This window comes from Nyctereutes procyonoides, unplaced genomic scaffold (genome assembly GCF_905146905.1).
Source record: "Nyctereutes procyonoides isolate TBG_1078 unplaced genomic scaffold, NYPRO_anot_genome, whole genome shotgun sequence".
Lineage (NCBI taxonomy): Eukaryota > Metazoa > Chordata > Mammalia > Carnivora > Canidae > Nyctereutes > Nyctereutes procyonoides.
This window is the reverse complement of record NW_026575122.1, coordinates 518,098-537,947: the sequence shown is the minus strand read 5'-3', so window position 1 is coordinate 537,947 and position 19,850 is coordinate 518,098. Positions and strand designations below refer to the sequence as shown.

Genomic DNA, 19,850 nt, shown 5'->3' with positions numbered 1-19,850 from the left:
CATAGGGTTTTGCCAAAAAAAAAAAAAAAAAAAAAAAAAGTGAAAATTACCTCCTCGGCATGGCCATTTTTAACCCAACTGGTTAATTCTGCCTTTAAGCTCTCTTCGTATTTTCTGGCATCCAACTTTCTAATGACTATTTTATCCTTAAAATGAATGAATTTCTCCGGATCCAACTCCTTGAAAAGAAATGCCACAGAAGCAAACAAAAAAACATGCAAGAAAATCCAAAGATGTTTCTCAATTATGCATTTAATTAACAGAATTACAAGCTCCTTGAGAGTACAGATTACTGAAGGTCCTCTAACCCCCCACCCCCCCCCAAGTTTCCCTAATAGGATGAATTCTTCAAAGGAAGAATGCAGAGCAAAACCACGTGGAAGATGAAAACACACAGCACGTAGGGCCTGAGGAGGGAAGGGCAGTGTGATGAGAGAATAAAGGAACATGAATCCAAGACGTAAAAGGAGACTAAAATATTCTAACATCCCAGAGATTGAAAAAAAGAAATATTTTCAGGGATTCCGTGGCATTTTACTCCACTAAAGTGAAACACAAAATATTAGCAAGAAGAATGTCTGAGAAGGGGTGATTTTATTTTGGAGACAATCGATCAATAATTTTAGAAGAGGAGAGGCACAGGATCAGAAGGGGTGAGACTTTATCCTTCTGAACAACGATGTCACCATCCACTGTAGTAAAACTAATTCTAATTGAATGTGTAATCATTACGTACCTGGGCCCTGGGCCAGCTCTCCCAAAACTGAAGCATGGTATCATAAAGCTGGACCGTTTCTCGAGGGGAAAGGGTCAGGTCACAAGGGAATCCGTACTTTTCGATCTACAATTAAAATAAAATTTAAGAGTTTCATATCCTTTCATATTATCTCATGTTCTGTGATTTGTCCTGTGAACCAGTGTGACCTCTCGGCCCGGGAGAGCCTCTGTTCAGGGACTAAAACCTTATCTCGTTTTTGAAACAGGAACCGGGAATACGGGCGAAGACCTAGAATGGAGAACAGGACTGCTGGGTGTGTGCCCTTGGGAAAAACTGCCCCCCCCTGGGGGGCGCCTGCGGGGCGGTGGGTTAAGGTTGCCCCGGGCTGGGGTCCGGCTCCCAGGGCCCGGGAGGGGGGCCTGCTTCTCCCTCCCCTCCTGCCTCTGCGCTCTCTCCATTCTCTGTTGCTATCTCTTGCCTCTCAAATAAATAAATGAAATCTAAAAAAAAAAAAAAAAAAAAAAAACAGAGAGAGAGAGAGAGACACTGAAAAAGATATTTTCCTAGCCACTGACATAATGCACTCGGAAAACCAATAAATCATCAACTTTAAGCACATCTTCCAATCCTAATCTTTGGAAAACAACTTGTGTAAATTTCCTGATACTCCCCCAACTGGCTAATAAAGACCCCAGGAGCTTACTTTTCAAGTACGACACAATCTGCCTTTGGCCCCAATTTGCAATTCCAAGACCCCAAATGAATACCTCTCTTTCAGCTCCTGTTCTTCCTTTTTCCTCAGTCAGCCGCCTCAAAGTCACTACCAGGAGCCCAAAAACACTGAAAACAGCACTAAACTAAAATGTTCAAAGGGTGATAAGTGCTGACTATAAACAAAAACACTAAGCAAGAGCTTGACTGATTTTGTAAAAAAAAAAAAAAAAAAATCCACCAAAAAGTGTTTGCACTATTTCCTAAAACGTTTTAATTGGGCTAATTCTCCATAAACTGCTTCTGCATGTCCAATCGGAGTGTCGGAAGCTAAAAGATGGGCCGGGCTGCTTAGGCAAGAAAGCACAACCTGTACCCTGCAGCTGAAATGGGTTTAATTATGAATATGGTTCTTTGTTTCGGAGTACCAACCCAGGCTAAAAAGGGCCAAACCTATTTTTCTTAAGTTCTGAGGAAGGAGCTGGGCCGACTTCAAGACTAAGACGTGGGGATCGCCTTTGAGACACTCAGGACAGCTCCCTTCCCAGGTCAGTCACTTGGTTCTGCTCTAAGCCTTTCTGATATGCGTGTCATTAATTTTTCCACAAGCATTTTAAGGTATAAATTAAACACTCCCGTTCCCCAAAAATTTGCATTGTGGGATTTTTTTAGTGGTTTCAACCGCTGTTGCTACAAATCAATTGCCTGGCAAGCCCTGATCCCTGAAAGGTTAATAGGTCATCTTTAAAAGAAAGGGGGGGGGGCTTAAAGGTTTGTCATCGGAAATGCTAAGTCTTCAAGAAGGGACCATCCTACACAGATTTCTCCACGTCTTTTCACAGCAGGACCCCGTTTTAGCAAATAGCCGTGAAGTCAAGGAACTCAGGTTTGGAAATTCTGCACTAACGAGGCCGAGGCCGTACCAAACACAAGGCCGCTGGGCAAGAAACTGCTTAGTAGGATGGAGACTACAGCAGAGCCTGAATCAGAAAATCCCGTTCTATTTCCTCCTCTAGATGATTCCTCATCTATAATACAGGAATTAAAATATCTGTACTTCCACCTTATAAACCGGTAAAACCAAATGAGATAAACATGACAGGATGGTTTTTAAATCTCAGACTAGTAGGTAAGGAAGTCCTGGAGATCTAATGCCCAGTACAGCGGTTACGGCCGATGCTGTAATACAAACATCAAATACGCTGAGACTGGTCTAATTATCGCCACCACCCAAAAAATAACAATAATGGAAATAACTGTGGGACTGACAGAGGCGCTGGCTGGGGCTGCCCTGCCAATCGCAGTGCAATATATACTATACGTGGGTCAAAGGAGCATGTTGTATCCCGTCCTCCTTTACACTGTCATGTGCCCAATAGATTCGTTGAAAAGTCAATTCGCCTTTGAATTACACTTGTAAAAAAAAAAAAAACAAAACAAACAACAAAAAAAAAAAAAACTAAGGTGCAGATCATTGCCTGGAATGGGCTGCAGATGCCAACACAGTAACGGGATACGTGAGTTTGGATCCTGAGCGTTCTGTTCTCTAATTATTACGACTTGGAAGTGGTGACTCATTTGGCCTAAGAAACAGGTATGTACGATCAACCCGAAAATTATCACCGTTTTTACGACAGGAGTCTTATTTCTGTCACTAGAATGCTTGTGATCTCTATTTTTTTTTTTTTTTTTTTGCTTGTGATTTCTTAAGGCTCTTAACCTTTTATCGAAGGCTGAGTTTCTTCGTTTCTAAAATGTGCAACTCTGCCTACGCCATAGACTCGTCGTAAGAATCAAGTTAGATAAAAAAAAAAAAAAATTCGGTGATGGATGTAATAGGTCTAGGGAGACACCCGGCACCTGGTTGGCGCCTCAACTGTCAGTGACCAACTTACAAGGTTGACTTGTGAAAGCGGTTTAATGACTCTGGCTAAGAGCTGGGATTCAATCCAGTTGTTCTCCGCTAGAGTCACTAATGACCTGGCAAAGCCCGAGCCAGCCGAGGTGGAAAAGGATGGGAAATAGGTCACAGATCCGTACCATCCTTCCTGTGCACGTACTACAGCATTGTGCTACGATGCTGTTCTGCAGACCACATTGTCCCTAAGGCCACAGGCGATGGCAAGAATTGATATGCACTGAGCCGAAAGAGGCGATGGTTCTTTCAAGGACCTCCTGGGACTGACATCTCTCCGTGATGAGCAGCTGCTCCCCCCGGGCTTGGTATTTGGTTGCAAAGGCCGGGCTCTCCCAGAAAGAAGCCTCATGTGGATAGAAGCGTAATCCTTCCCCTCAGCTGGATTAACAAGTTTACCCATCCTGCTCCATCCCTTCCCATCAGAAACTACTTCTAGGATGGAGCTCTAGGGGCAGCGATCAAGGTGGATGTTTCTCTTCTTTACGTTGCCACAATCTATCAAGCTTTTTCTGGCCGATCAGCTCTTTCATGTTGATCTGCGGTACGGCACACAGCATCAGGAATAGTAAGTCTACTCCTTTGGGAAGGTCTGCTCACTCCGTATGGCTGCTGCTAGAGGGGACACACTACATAAACACGTGCCACACAAACAGCTACCAGAACACACTTAATAATGCCCAAGCCTTTGAGGGCACCCTCCATTCCTGCTGCAAAAGTCCAGAAGTCCTAAGGAGACTCTACGACAATACGACCTTCGCAGAAGTCATAGCGGGTCAGAGCACACTGCAGCAGTTCTGCTGCTTCCACTTTGTCCTGAAAATACAGGAAAGCACTTGGACCAAAAAGCCAGTCGTGCTAGGTACTCCAAGCTCACTACACTCATTGCTACTTAAAGATAACAGGCCTGAGGCACCTGCGGGGCTCAGGGGCTGAGCGTCTGCCTTCAGCCCAGGGCGTGATCCTGGAGACCCGGGATCGAGTCCCACGTCGGGCTCCCTGCATGGAGCCTGCTTCTCCCTCTGCCTGTGTCTCTGCCTCTCTCTCTGTGTGTCTCTCATGGATAAATAAAATCTTTAAAAAAGAGAGATAACCTGCCTGGAACCATCCTATGCAAAATAAATATATATATTTTAAATACTACACTGCTCTAAAAATGCCAGGTGACTGTGGGGAAAGAAAAAAAGAAACAGAAAGAGAAATAAAGAGACAGAAAAAGAAGTCTATTATTTATGTGTGGGTTATTATCTATATTCTAAGTTTGGGATGTGAGGTCACAGGAGTTTTGTCCATGTTTTAGTGTTATTTAGTTTGAATTGGGCCATTGCCACACAAGAGAGAAACTTTTGTAATAAAATCTTAGAAAATCACCATACACACCAAAAAAAAAAAATCATTCAGTTGCTCTTTAGAAGCCATTGCATCAGCCCAAAGGCTATAAAGTGGTTCTCACTCATTCACTCCTTCAGGTATTTGTGCAACAGATCACCCCGCGTGCGGTGACCACAGGGTGAGCTCTGGAGTCTCCCTTGATTGTATCCTGGCCCCACTATTTACTTGTGGAGCAATAAGGAGTTGGGTAAGTGCTCTAAGCCTCACCTTCCTCGTTTCTAAAATGGGAATATTAGGATCCCTGGGTGGCGCAGCGGTTTGGCGCCTGCCTTTGGCCCAGGGCGCGATCCTGGAGACCCGGGATCGAATCCCACATCGGGCTCCCAGTGCATGGAGCCTGCTTCTCCCTCTGCCTGTGTCTCTGCCTCTCTCTCTCTCTCTCTCTGTGTGACTATCATAAATAAATAAATAAATAAATAAATAAATAAATAAATAAATAAATTTAAAAAAAAATAAATAAAATAAAATGGGAATATTAACAGGACATCCATCCTCAAACTTTTGTGATGGTTAAAAGGGACAAAATGCATAAAATTCTTAGAATTTACAAAGTAAATGCTTAATTTAAGTTGGCTATCTTTACTCAACATACATGGATTGATCATCTCTTTTATAGACACAGGTTTTTGGGGACTCCTAAGAATTCAAATTTGTCTTCAAGGAGTTATTCTAGTGAGATAAAAGAGATAGCAACTAGCAGGAAGCTGATCATAATTGGTGTCATGCAGGAAATTACAGGCAAAGTACTATGGAGAGAAGGTTGCGTCCAGCTTAGGAAGTCACAGAAGGACTCTGAAGATGTTTCACACTAGAAGATTCATAAAAGATGAACAGGACCTGAACAACCGGCACTTGGCATCTGTGGTGAAATACCCTGGGAACAAAATGCATCACGAGGGCCTCCAGATCTGGGGGCCAGGTCAGAGAAGACCTAGGAAGCCAAGCCAAGGAGCCGTGCAATTAGTCACGTCCATCGGAAAGCCACTAAAGCATGGCGAGATCATAATTAAGTTTTAGGAGGTTTACCTGACAACAGAATTTGGAATGTTTTCTGCTTGCTAGGTTTTGTTTTGTTTTTTGGTTTTTTTTTTTTTTTTTTTTTGCTTGCTAGGTTTTGAAAGGAAGGCAAACTAATGACTGATTATCACTTTGAGAGGCAATGAGAGCTTGAATGGGCCTTTCCTAAGAACAGGATGAGAAAGAAAGATAATTATGCAAGGAAGACTAAGAACTCTTCCTCCACAGGCACCCCGATGCCCCAAATAATATCCTAAGACCTCCACTTTATTGACTCACACCAAAAAATCATGTAATTGCTGTTAAATGAAATGTCTTTTCCTTATTTGACCTGACTTGCAAGGATCAGATTCTCACACGTACTAGTAGCCGTCCGTACATCGTTGTGCGCTAAGGGTTAGTGTCACCAGGGTGGACAGAGAGATGTGGATGCTGAGAATTAAAAATGGACAAAGGGGATCCCTGGGTGGCGCAGCGGTTTAGCACCTGCCTTTGGCCCAGGGCGCGATCCTGGAGACCCGGGATCGAATCCCACGTCGGGCTCCCGGTGCATGGAGCCTGCTTCTCCCTCTGCCTGTGTCTCTGCCTCTCTCTCTCTGTGTGACTATCATAAATAAATTTAAAAAAATAAAAATAAAAAATAAAAATGGACAAAGATAATGTACAAGAATAAGTAAAATTAACAAAAAAAAAAACTTCAGGTTAAAAATTTTAGTCATTTTCAAGCTTTGTGGTTCTAGACACCACTGAGGTTTCATTGATGACCACAAAGTCATTTTTGTTAGTTTTAAAAAACTGAAGTTAGTAAATATTATTTAACCCCGAGAAAGGAGGATCCCCTGCCATTTGAAACAACATGAATGCATCTTGAACACGTCACGCTAAGTTATAAAGAGATAAGTCAGGGGATGAGAAAGAACTGCATCATATCACTTAGATGTGGAATCTAAAAAAGTCAAACCTGCAAAAAAAAAAAAAAAAAAAAAACAAACAAACCACACAGTAAAATGATGGCTAGCAGGGGACGTAACAAATTTGCAATGAGGAAACACAACATAGAGGTTTAACGCAAAGTATAGTAAATATGGACAATGATATTGAAGCATAATTATATAATGTGGCGGAGGTGCTAAATACTGCTATCCCACGTACTTTTCAAGATATGACCGTATCAAATCAGCATGTTGCACACCTTCAATTTATATTATGTCACACGTCACATACATTCAATGAGATAAAATACAGCAAAATAGCAAAATAAGAGATAAAACGACGGTTGAATATCCGTCATACAGTATCAGTTCCGTAATTTCCGTAAAATAGGCAGTTTTTCGATTATAATATGTATACAAGTAACTTGCATTACTCGGAACAAATATGGCTAAAGCTCTACTTACGTGATCCGTTGTTAGCGCGGCACATGGGTGAAAGTGGTCGAAGCAAACGTCGCGATGTTTTATGGAACATATGTGCTTCTCTAAATCGTTGTATCTCTCTCCATAGAGCACTAACGATGAAGAGCGAGAATTTCCAAATCAGTGGACACGTGAGGACTGGAAGGACTTTAAGGTAAAAGAAAAATCCCAAACATACCAAGTCTAACTTTATAGGATTCCTTTACTTGGAAGTAATCTTTGGGAGCCTTGGTGCAACGGCCAGCGTTTCTTTTAAAAGCAGTATTTTCTCTCATTGTCTTGTCTTCTTGTTTCCAGTAGCTTTTCACTGATTGCAGCCACCTTAAAAAACGAATTTACATATCATGTAGACAATAATATAGTTCCACTTCCTATGACATTAAGCATCTTAAATAAAGAAGGCTTCGTGTGCCTTAAAAATGGGACATAGAGGACTAGGCCCTGGAGGCCGAGCAGCCGAGCCTCCTCCCTGCTGCCCGAGGCTCTTGCTTGAATCGCTTACATTCCTCATGTCTCGTTTTCCACGTCCTACATTCCAGAAAAATGGAAATAATCGTAGGAGTAGTAGAAACACTATTTAATAGTAGTAATGGAAAAAAAATAAAAAAATAAAAAATAAAAAAAATAATAGCAGTAATGGAAATAGTAAATCATAAGGGTTGTTGGGTATTTAAGATAAATTAATATTTGCAAAGCGCTTAGAATAGCGCCCGGCACGTGGGAGCCTTGGCTCTAATTGTCACTATTACTAGGCAGAAATCTGGCCCGATGACAAAACAACAGAGACCTTCCAGTGAGTAAGGCTTTGCTCTCTTTCTAAACATCTACAAAGGGGGACAGTGACAGAAATCTCAAGGTCTGTGGCAGAGGATGTCATACCATTTCATATTTTATTTCTTGCTAACAGACCAAAAAAAAAAAAAAAAGGAACACAGATTTATCATTTCTGGTGAACTTTATTTGACAAATGGGAAAAAATGTCCTACTGGATCCCAGATCTGGCAAGGGCGGCCCTTGATTTTCCTTTATTGCGTGTGGCCTCTCTCAGCACCTGCCACGAGGTGCTACCAATGCTCCGTTGCTTGAGTAGCCAGAGCTAAGTCAATAGACTCGCCAGAAAGTCACGAAACCCTTCGGAACCTATATGTAAAGTATAAAATTCAAAGTATAAGAGCCTTTATCCGAATTATAACCGAATTATAACGTAATGCCTACTCAGTGAGATGCTCAGGGTTACTTATAGTAGCTGAAAGGGCCAGAAAGGGACATCGGATCATGACAAGGAGATGCTCCCAGACTTCTGCTCCAATTTCTCCACCAAGACAATGGACCTATTAAAGAAAAAGAAAAAAAACCTCTCCTTTAAAAAGCTAATTTAAAAATGACAGATGAAAGTAAGACACAGAAGCTCCAGTCACTATACACGGTCTCATGTTACCTAGAATTGACCGTGCCGAGTTCATATAAATAGCCCCAAATCAGGTAATAGGAAATCTTGACACGAATTTTCTTCAGTCCCCATAACCAATCCATCAATAATTCCTCTTTCTCTTACTTTCAAAAAGTTCTTTCAAATCTATGCATTTCTCTCCGCGTCCACCGCTCCCAAGTCACCGTCACGTCAGCTGCAACCCCAGTACCCTCCTGACTGCTCTCCTAGCTTCACCTGATGCCTCCTACCTTCTTCGAGTCACGGCCAATACGATATGGCCTAAAAGACAGATTAGATCAGGCCGTGTCCCTAATTAAATGTCTTCCACAGCCTCCCTGCACGCGGGGCAGAATGTTAGCTCCTCACCAGGCTGTACCTCACACCTGGCGTAACCTGGCCCTGCTTGCCTCTCCAGCCTCCTATCAGCCCTCCGGCCTACACCGCTCCCCCCTTGCGTAGCACACCCTAGACTTTTCTGTGTTCCTTCAACACGCCTTTCCTCCCCCAGAACTTTCACGTGTATCATTCCCTCTGCTTATCACGTTTTTACCCCCCCCCCCCCCGTCTTTGCAACTTCCAGAATCCAGGCTAATGTCGCTCCACTAGAAAGGCTCCTCCGACGGCCGCTCCAGGGCCGCCTTCCTACCAGCCTGCTGCCCTCGTGACAGTCAGGACCGCCTGCCCTTCCTCCCGACAACCTGTACCCATGGGGGCCGGCCTCGTCATTTGTACTAATTCCCTTCTTTCAGTCACTCTGCGACCTGAGACCCGGGCACTCGCAGCACCAACAGTGCCTGGCATGCCAGGGGCACCCCTTAAATATTTGCTGAATAAATGAATGAATGTCTTTTAACCCAGTAAGTCTTATTGAACTTGATTCAGAGAAGATTCTCAAACGTGGTCTTCTTTCAACACATTAAATCATGGAACGTGGCAATTAGCTGGAAAGGACCAGCAAGCCAGATGATTCAAAATATATTTTTTTTTCAGGTGCCTGGGTGGCTCCGTCAGTTGAGCATCTGCCTTCTGCTCAGGTCGTGATCGCAGCGTCCTGGGATCCAGTCCTCCACGGGGCTCCCTGCTGGGCCAGGACTCTGCTCCTCCCTCGGCCCTGCCCCCAGCTTGTGCGTGCACGTGCGTGCGTGTGCACACTCTCTCTCAAAAATAAATTAAAAAAAATATTTTTAGACATTTTTTAAAGACTTGATTTGGGCCTGGTCGGATAATACACAACTCTGCTGAATGCACTTTTCTCTGACTCTGACAGAGAGGCACAGCCTTCAAAACCCTGCAGCTTTGCCCTTATATAAAACTGGGGAAATTAAGGTACCCAATGTCACAGCATTTCAGTTTTGAAATCTAGAGTCCAACTACAACTCACGTTCTTGATTGCAAAGAGAGAACTGTTGAATTTTTATTTTGAACGGGAATGTTCAAGGCCTTCAAGATGCAATATATACGGAGTAACCAAAAGTAAACACAAAAATCAGTATCAAACAAATAAAAAAATATAGCCTGCTCAGCAGCTCCAAGTCGACAACAAGAATCATGTTAAATACAAGCTTATCATTCTTTTCCCCTTTAGGGTGAAAATCCCTCGGAGTATTTTAAATCTCTTCCAATAAATATCTTTAATAATGCTACTATAAAAGTGTTGTAAATATCTTCCTTCGGCCCCCATGAATCTCCATTGTTTTCCATCCTGCTCTTTTCGCCCCGGGAAACTGACCTATAGAGACAACCTTACAAGGACTCCAGTGCTTTCTGGTCCCACTGGACTTAGCCAATGGAGAGCCTTGATGGGATCAGGAGAAGGGAAGAAGGATGGGAATGAGGCCTTTCCTTCACCGGGTCCCTTCCTGAAAGGTCACCTTGAACTGGCCCTGACCCTCAACCCACGCAAGTTCTCCCAACGTGGCTACCTGGGTCAGGATCTCCTTCGTGCCTCAGTAACTGCTTCTTTTCCTTGTCCCTTCAAGCGTAGGGCTAGGTCACTACCCCTACGGGACGGGATGCTCGATTGCTGTGCTAACCTTTATAGTTTTCCCTCGCACACACTTTTGGAAAACTCTTCCCGAATTGCTATGTTTTGACTGTGCCACTTGCTTCTCATTTGGGTCCACGGCTGATGAAATAACTTACTTAACTGCTGTCATTGTTAGAGACCAAAATGCTCTGCTTTAGAGATCAAAGACTGGATTTGGAAACCTCTCCCCAGGAAAACGTACATCATGGAGGTTAACCCTCCCCTTGCCGTACAGACCTCTGCAGCATATGCTGACATCCCCTATTGAGTCACGACGCGGAAACGGAGCCAAGAGCCTGAGTACGATTCGCTGAGGAAACCATTCGGAAGGAAGCGCCCCCCCCCGCTGACCTGAGCTCTATACCAAGGGACAAGTGTCTTGAAGCACCAGATATCTTCATTACAGCACAGATGCACGCTAGGAGATCAACCTAGAGCAGTAATACCGAACCTACCTCATCAAATATAACATATCTGATCCTTTTCACCCATGCTTGGCGATGAGGAGCTAATAGCAGAATTTCAAAGCAGGCAGGCACTGTAATAAGTACCTAAAAATAACATTGCATAAACAAAAATTTAATACGTACTTATTATTACGTACAGACTTCATTGTGGGAATATAAACGATAGAATTCCAACTCTTGAATGTACCTAATGACTTAGTATCGCTCTGAGAATATTTTATTAAAGTTGTGACGCAGTACGTTAAAGCTTAAGAAACTATAATTTTTATGGGTCAACGTGGTAAAATATCAGATTTGAAGCTTAAATTCTTATTATTTATTTATTTATTTATTTATTTATTTTTTAATTCTTGTTTAAAAGCATTCAAAGCAATACAAACGGAGAGTTAACCATCACAGGTTTATTTCTTCCTCTGACTCTAAGATAGTTTTGTTTGAAAAATGTCACAACATTAGGATCAACAACAACGGGTGTGGGGAGAAGTAGGACTGGGCCGACGGAGAGGCCGAACTTCAAAACAGGCCTGAGGACACCTTGGCCAACGCGGCTCAGACCTCAGAGCCCATGCGGCTGTCAGAGCCCTTCCACTGCAGGCTGAGATGTCCCAGTGTTTGCCCCCTGCCCAACTCAGCCCCCGGACATGGACTGTGGAGCAGAAATGGAAGAATTGACAGCTGGCATTGGTCCCGACCAGTCCCCACACCTGGGCAGCGGGTCCATCCTTGAAAGGAAATCTGGGGGGCACATCTTCATGTCTGCTCTGCAATGTTCTATGATCAACTTTCTACTTTTTTGTTCAGTCTTATTGATTTATGGATTTGTTAGGGAGGAAAACTATCTATGACTTATTCAGCGTCAGGTATTCTATCAATAATACAACATATTTTAAATTATGATGAGTATCAGGGCGCCTGGGTGGCTCAGTTGGTTTAGGCATCCGCCCTCGGCTCGGGTCATGATCACAGGGTCCTGGGATCAGGTCCCATGTCAGGCTCCCTGCTCAGCCAGGAGTCTACTTCTTCCCCTGCCCCTTGCCCCTCCTGTGCATGCATGCTCTCTCTCTTTCTCTCTCTCTCAAATAAATACTTTATTATTATAAAAATAATAATTTTTCAAAATCATGATGAGTATCCTACTCATCAAAAAAAAAAAAGCGACTATATCCTAATTGTCAAGAAAAAGTCATTCTGGTTAGAAATTGGTGTTTGCTACTTTTTATAGCATTGGGTTCTTCAGATCATTTCGAATCCACTTATAAGCCAAGATTATACAATAAAGTATAACTGAAATCTGAAATCAAAATATAAGTATCCTTAGAGAAAGATGAGTGCTATTTCTCAACTCTGGAACGTGACAATATTAAATTTTCTGTAAAGCCATTTCATCTTTTGTAAATTCAGAAAACTGTTTCCATGAGGCTTTGGGAAGATGTTGAGTTTCTAGTGAAATAGATATATATTAGTACTATTACACATTTGAAAACAAATGCATTAATCAATATATCTCACCTGACAGTTTAAGGCGTCATGACGATAATCCCTTGTAAAAACACCACATAGAGCTTCACCATTTGGCAGACTTTTGGTAAAACGATTATGAACAGTTGCTGCCACTTGATTAACAAGGGCCTGATTGACAAGGAAAGAAATTCAATAATCACATAATAAAGCAGAGATGAAACCTCAAAGAAGGAGAGGAACCGTCTAAAAATGTGTATGATTGTAAGTGTAGAAAGCTTAACAGCCTGTCTTATTCACATCTATTTTAAATACACTAACATGCTCTCTGAGATATTTGCTATGCATAGATCAAATGAACCTCATTGATAAACCTCAACTTAAAGTAAAATGGGGGAAAAATGGCTTAATCAGAAGAAAAACACAGGAAATGTTGCTCACACATCGGAAAAAATGGCTGAATCCCTGGATGACCAAGGCTTAGAAAGGGGCTGTTGAGTCTACCATAGAAGAAAGGTCAAGTGAAGGACGGTCAATAGACCTCTGGTTCTTATGGAAACAGAGAACAGATTGATGGGGTAGGGGTGGGAGGCAGTGGGTGAAATGGGTGAAGGGGGTAAAAGGTACAAACTTCCAGTTATAAAATAGATAAGTAGCAGGCAAGGAGTGGACAGCATGGGAACGCTAGTGGACAATACTGCCTCGCATATTTGAAAGCTGCTAAGGGCGTGGATCTTAAAAGTTCTCATCAAAAGAAAAAAACGAAAAAAAAAAGAGAAAAAAAAAAAAAACAAAAGAAAAGAACGTCTGTAGATACATGAGGTGATGGACGCTAACCAAGCTCACCCTGGCAATCAGTTCACGACGTCTGCATCTCTCAGTGTATGTGTGGTGCACCTTAAGCAGTACAACGTTACGTGCGGATCATACATCAATAAATACATCAAAACAACTAGAAAGTAAGTAAACAATAAAAAGTGAAACAGACTCACCACAGGGCTACATGCAGGATTTTAAAAAGAGATTTAGGAATGAAAGAGAAAATTGGAGTCCCTGCAGCGCTACCTTTGTTGGTGCGACATACACGACCACCCCTTCGTTGCTCTCCTTCAGCACCTTCTCCATGCAGTAGTAGGAAGCATAGGTCTTGCCCGAGGACGTCGGGGCAACGATCACCGCAGACTCATTATTATCCACAACATCAAGGAGCTCTCGCTGCAGGGTCCGGGGCACGTGAACAGCACGTTACCAAAACAAATCCATCATGAGTTCGCTTCTAATGTAATTTTCTGAACTTCAAATGGCATGAAGGGGAGTTGAGAACACATGAAAAAACATATGGGAAACCCTGAAGAACTCCTGGCATTCTCTCAGAAGACAGAAATGCCATGTTTCGAGCCTCGGAAGGTGGGCTCGTATGTGAAAAATGAGCCTGAATAAGATATCTTCTCATTGGGAAGATTTCTTTTTTTTTTTTCCTCCTAACTGTTTGTCATTGATTAAATACAGCCCTTCTCTAAAGGCTTTGAGAAATTAAGTATTTCTAAGAAGTAGCCAATGTGTATTTTTGTACTAGTGAAATGGTAGCTGAAGAGAAAAAAAAAATCAGTCATTCATCATTTTACCACTTAGCTTGTACTTTTTTATAGAGAAGAATGTCAGGTGGCTACTTTGGAGGGCATGCAAAATTTCCATCCTCTCAGTTTATGTTTTTATTCATCGAAATGATAACTAATCCAAGAATCATACATTTCTATGATGGACAGAAGATGGAAAAACATCCCCCAACCTCAGTCTGCACACTCGTGATCTAGGTCCACTCTGGGCCACACCTCAAAATAAAATGGACAACGTGTGTGGGATTTATAGAGAGCACTTGGCTGTTCTGTGTCCTGCGCTAAAGTAAGGAACCGGTCCTCCCATTCCCGAAAAGGAGGCAGGAATTTTTAAAGATATCCTACTATCATCGACAAGAAACATAAAGTCATATTCTGTACCGGAAATCTGTTAGATTGAACTTAGGAAATTGCGCTTTCGTAGCTAAACATGTTCAATTTATCAGCAATTGTATACAGTTCAACTTCTGCAGAAGCACACCATCTTATTTCAAATTTTACATCCATCAATTTTGCATTTATTTATCGAAAGATGGCTACTGTGGTGACAGGCAGAGCATGTAAATGTCTAAACAATGGCTATATTGTTTAAGCTACCACAATTGCTCTGTGCACATTTACATATGAAATCCTACGACGCAGTGAAAACGTGGAGATTGCTCCACAATGATACACCTGGATGACACAGACAGAACTTGAAAAATAGATATGTGAATCCTTCAAAGTACCTCCAAGGAGATGGCCTATTTATAAAACATGAATGAAATGAAAATTTTACTCTCTTTAAATAGAAATTAGTCTCCATTTTGTCATTTCCAACGATGAAATAATTTTAAATGACATGACTCAATATTAAGTTCATGCCAAATATAATATGTAGAGTCACAATAATGAGAAGTTTCTGAGATCACATTTAATAATAAAATACAAATAAAATAAAATTTTTGTTTCATCCCATTATTACCTGCCATGTGTCAGGAATAAAATTCTGAACTCTGGGATCTGGATCTTTTCTCTCATCTCGTATCAAGTAATGACCCATGTATTGTAGTTGAAACCGAACTGGCCCCATGCCAACTGAGTATTTATCTGTTTTCTTCTTTATGTCATCTTCTGCGACCTACGTCATTTCAAAACTCCATTGAGAAAGTGATTTTAAACTAAAATATTATTTAAATAATTAAAATACTTATTACTGAGCACTTTCTATGAGAAAAGCATTTTACCGCCTTTTCAGTTTTATAATATTTATCGAAGGTAATGACCTAAGTCATTATCTTAACTCTCAGTATATTGATAGGCATCAGGATTTTCAAATATCCATTATGGTATTTGTAGCTACAACCTAATACACTTAAAGACAACGGAACAAGGACAATATAGTTCTTAAACTGTTTGCTAGAATTAAACACAGTAGTAGTTTTAAGGATCTGCAGGAATTATCTGGCATTTAATCTGTTTGTCCAGACAAGCATTTGTATTAGTTTTCTAATTCTAGATTATTCTGAGTTCGGGCAGCTGAATTACTAGTAATGGCTTTGAACATAGGAGTAAATATTGTCGGTTAATAAAAAGAAAAATCTAGAAGAGGTGACTGTATTTTCACAAGACACTTAATGTACACCCAATAATTATTCTATTAAAATGGAGCTATTCTGAAAATTACCTGGGTTGGATAGAAAGAACTTGCCAACTCAGCAAATCCTAAATACTTCAGGCATCTGGCTATGAGCTGCTGATCTGCCTCCTGCAAAAGTTCCGGGTATTTTTCCACCAAGGAATAGATCCTTTTCATCATTTGAACAGCTATGTTTAAATCTTTCGCGGTTTCACCTTGGCAAAGAATAAACAATATGATTTTTATAAAGACTATCAAAAATAATGTTTGATTATCCAAGACTAGTCACCCAGCCTACCAATCTGACCTAGTTAAACCCACTATTTAACACTAATAAGGGTAAATACAGCTAAGCTCATTTCATCATTTCCATGGATAACCGGGAAGTAGCTGTGCAAATAATGGCCACAAAGAAAAGTCGTATAGCTCGTGGCAGAAACAAGACTGATAAAGTGCAAGGTTGTGTAAGTGTTCTGGGGAACCCCAGAGCTATTCCCCACCTATTATTTTCATCCCCTCTCTACTATGGTCAAAGAAAAATATTTACATAACTTTAAATATCTGGTTGGAAATTCTGCAGCATTTACCGAGTCCTACTGTTGACCATAGGGAACTATTTGGTGTGATTGTTGGAAGTTGTCAATTCAGTCCGTCTATTGCAACTGCCAGACACAGACGTTGCTAATTCTTCATTTCGGTGTAGGTATACACGCCCTTTTTATTCCTCCTCATTGCTAATCTTCGCACACTTACGATGTCAGGGCTGTTGTCGCTTTCAAATTTCTTCCAGTAAATCTGCATTTTGGCTATCTAACAAATACCCCAAACACCCACTGAATGCTATACGAGACTAAAAAAAAAAATCCATTGTAGAATTCTTACCCTCAAGAGGGTGAGCCACTTAATTTTGATCCTTCTCAGTGGCAGTCACCTGCAAATTCACATACAGCAGCTGGTTTGGGGAGAAATGTGTAAGCCAAACCTTATCTTTCTCTCTCTGACAGAAACCACAGTGAAAGGTTAACTGTGCTAGAGCAGGTTGAGGTTAATAGGATGAGGGTGGAGGGAGGAGAGCCTGGTGACCATGTGTTAGAGGATCCAGGGGCGGAGGTGCGCAAGTCAGACCCATGGCCTAGGCTCACCAGGAGGCACGTCAGCGTGGAGCTCTGGGCACATGACCACCTCACCTGCTCTCCATTTACATCCTCCACCCAGGCTTATTTCCCCGTATCTTCCTCTTCCTGTCTCCTTTTTATTCTACTATATGTGCTACAGAAATTGCAAAGTAGACCACAGGGAAGCCATAGCAACGTTTGGAAGAATCCAGCATGGGCAGCGAACATAATCTTCAGTTTTTACCCAGAAAGAAAATGTGTGCACTTCAGATCTCAAGACCGAGCGGCAGGTCTTTGCTGGTTCCCTTGACGATGCCCATGATTTTATAAGCAGCCAGTCTTTAGCCCATCTTTGACTGATTGCACTTGAATTTGCTTAGGAATGTGCTGCATAGTGGCCACTCTGAGGTTACTCACTGATCAAAGAAGTGACACTTTGAGGAATTTTGTAAGGATAGGATCCCAGAATCCAGTTAATGAACAGCTGTCCTCATTACATCCCTTTATTAATTCTCAAATTCGTCAAAACGAAAAGTATAGAATGACGTATCCTTACCTTGGCAATGTTCTTTCCATGCTTTCAAGCAGGCATTCAACGCTACCATTTCAACTCGGTATTTCACGGAGTTACTTTTACATGATTTCAAAAAATCTTCCAGGTTGTTTATTCCAGAGTTTAAGTTCTCTTTCATTTCCTCCTCAATAGAAAATGACAGAGCATTCCATTTTTTCTCCTCTTTTTCTTCTTCCTTAGCAAATAACCTCTTTTTATTCTCTCTAGCAATTACTTCAGCCTTGGTTTCCTGCCCAATAAGGGAGGGGGGGGCGGGGAGGGGAAACATAACATGAAACAAGTTGGAAATAGTCCAAGATTAAATTTCATATATGAGACAATATTCTTAAGTGTATATTGGTTATTTTGATCATCATCCCATTCTTGAATAGGAACAGTTTTAGGCTCAGTATTTGTTTCTTAAAATTAAAGCCTCTGTTAATTAAAAACTTATGACAATTAAATTTAATCACCATAAAGCCCCTCTGCACATAATTCTGTAGACTTCTGAGTGGTATAGATTACAAATCAAAGAGTAAATTAATAAAATCAAAGACATCAGGCCAGTTTTCTCATGTTTCCTGCGTTGGTCCCTGCCGATCTCTCTGGCGCGGATTTTCCTCCTCCACTCTTCCATGGCCACCCCTGTTTCCTACTTGTCCTTCAAGCTATTCCCTCCATGGAGCCTTCCCTAACTCCCAAGCAAATGTGGTCCTAATCCTTTCCTCCTGAGGGGAAAAACTGGGACTTCTGAGTTCTCTTCCAATTATATAACTCTGCACCAGGGGGGAGGATTTTATGTCTCAGCCTCTTCTACCTATTTTATTGTGGGTCTTTCTTTTTTTTTTTTCATTTGTCCAAGGTGTTATTTATCTAGTTTTGCAGATTGCCTTCAGAGAGAATTTTTCTGTATTTATCTGTAAGTTCACTATGCCTATGGGAGGAGACAAGTTCAGGAACCTCCTGTATTGCCACCTTAGACAAGAACTCAATAAAACTATATTTTTAATTTTACTTCAACATTTCTAAATCCAAGCCTTTAGTACCTGACTGTCTTATATTCTCTCTCAAATAAATATATATTTTATTCTATATAGAAGAGGTTAGACTTTCTTACTAAGTAAATAAAATAACCTAAGTGATCATACATAAAAAGAAAAGTCATAGCATGCAAAGAAACTACCAGAGGAATTGAACAAATATCAACTTAAGATGAAAAAAAAAAGTTTTAGAACTTGATAGAACTAATAGAACCTACATGTGTCTTTTTGTTCTTGGGTGCACTGAAATTACTCTTTGGCTTTACAGCTTGAGTTACAATGAGTTTTGGAGAGACTGATTCTAATGAATTCCCATAATATTGCTGAAAAGCATGATACTTCTGCACGTTCCTAAGATGACGAGGATCTCTAGATTTTTCTGAAAAAGAAAAGACTTATAATGTAAGACTCCTATAGTTTTTCAAGACTTAAAATGTAAAACTCCTAGAGTTTTTCAATAGCATTCTCACTAATTCTTCATGCCATCACACACACACGTACTTTTTATTTTAAAACAGCAATTTAATTTACTTTTGTTAAAGAGGGAATCTTAAGTCAGGCTAATTCTTGTTTATGGGATCATTCCTTACCTTAATAAAGGATGGAAGTGATGAAACAGTCTTTCACTGTCTACATCCTAAAGCAAATATCAGGATGCTAAAAAGAATGTCAGATTCTGAGTATTACCTCTATTATCTGCCCTATGAATGGGTTTAAGAAGAAGGTAGAGGCAAAATCAAGAAGATACCCATCTTGGATACTCTGGCTTCTGGCACTGCTGGACAGAAAAATCCTTACTCCAAACCATAGCCACAGAGTCAAGAGTCTGGGAGCTGAAAAACACTTTCACTACGGAAAAATCCACTGACATAGGAAACTCCAACAATCAAGGTATGACTTCCTCCCAAACCAAAGGAAAATTACAATTAAGGGATAATTAAGCCAGTTGATTTTTTTCCATGTCTGTATCTACACATATCGAATTAAACCACTTGGAATGGATATTAATGGTTAATCTAAAAGATCCCCTCACATCTTGCAGGATCTTAGTAGCTGTTTATATAAAGAGGCTGATACATATGAGGGAGCTTACTATGCGCACTCCTAGATTCTTCTGGAAGTAAGTTTTGTCATCTTGAAGGACGGTGGAGGTAAGCATAGGGGTAGGCAAAGGTGAGATGAAGACAAGGGATGAACCAAGGAGACAAGATCCCTAATTCAGTCTCTCCTGGTCTACTTTTAGTGGTTTCATGAGGCTCCTTTTGCAGTTCCAACCATCCTGAGCATGAAGACACATAAAATACTGGCACTTGTTGTATTTGATCAACTGGGTGGTATGAAAGTGGCTGAAACTGCC

At 41.2% G+C, this 19,850-nt stretch overlaps 1 protein-coding gene across 1 annotated transcript in view; it reads right to left on the bottom strand.

Annotated features, from left to right (window-relative positions):
- Positions 1–19,850, bottom strand: part of LOC129516957 (probable ATP-dependent RNA helicase DDX60) — a 93,199-nt gene that overhangs the window by 43,569 nt on the left and 29,780 nt on the right. Inside the window, 12 exon segments of the mRNA XM_055336553.1 lie at positions 51–179; positions 737–841; positions 7,151–7,260; positions 7,347–7,489; positions 8,384–8,499; positions 11,082–11,177; positions 12,603–12,722; positions 13,617–13,766; positions 15,132–15,287; positions 15,834–16,000; positions 17,457–17,703; positions 18,712–18,872. Of these exon segments, the coding sequence (XP_055192528.1) occupies positions 51–179; positions 737–841; positions 7,151–7,260; positions 7,347–7,489; positions 8,384–8,499; positions 11,082–11,177; positions 12,603–12,722; positions 13,617–13,766; positions 15,132–15,287; positions 15,834–16,000; positions 17,457–17,703; positions 18,712–18,872 (1,700 nt within the window).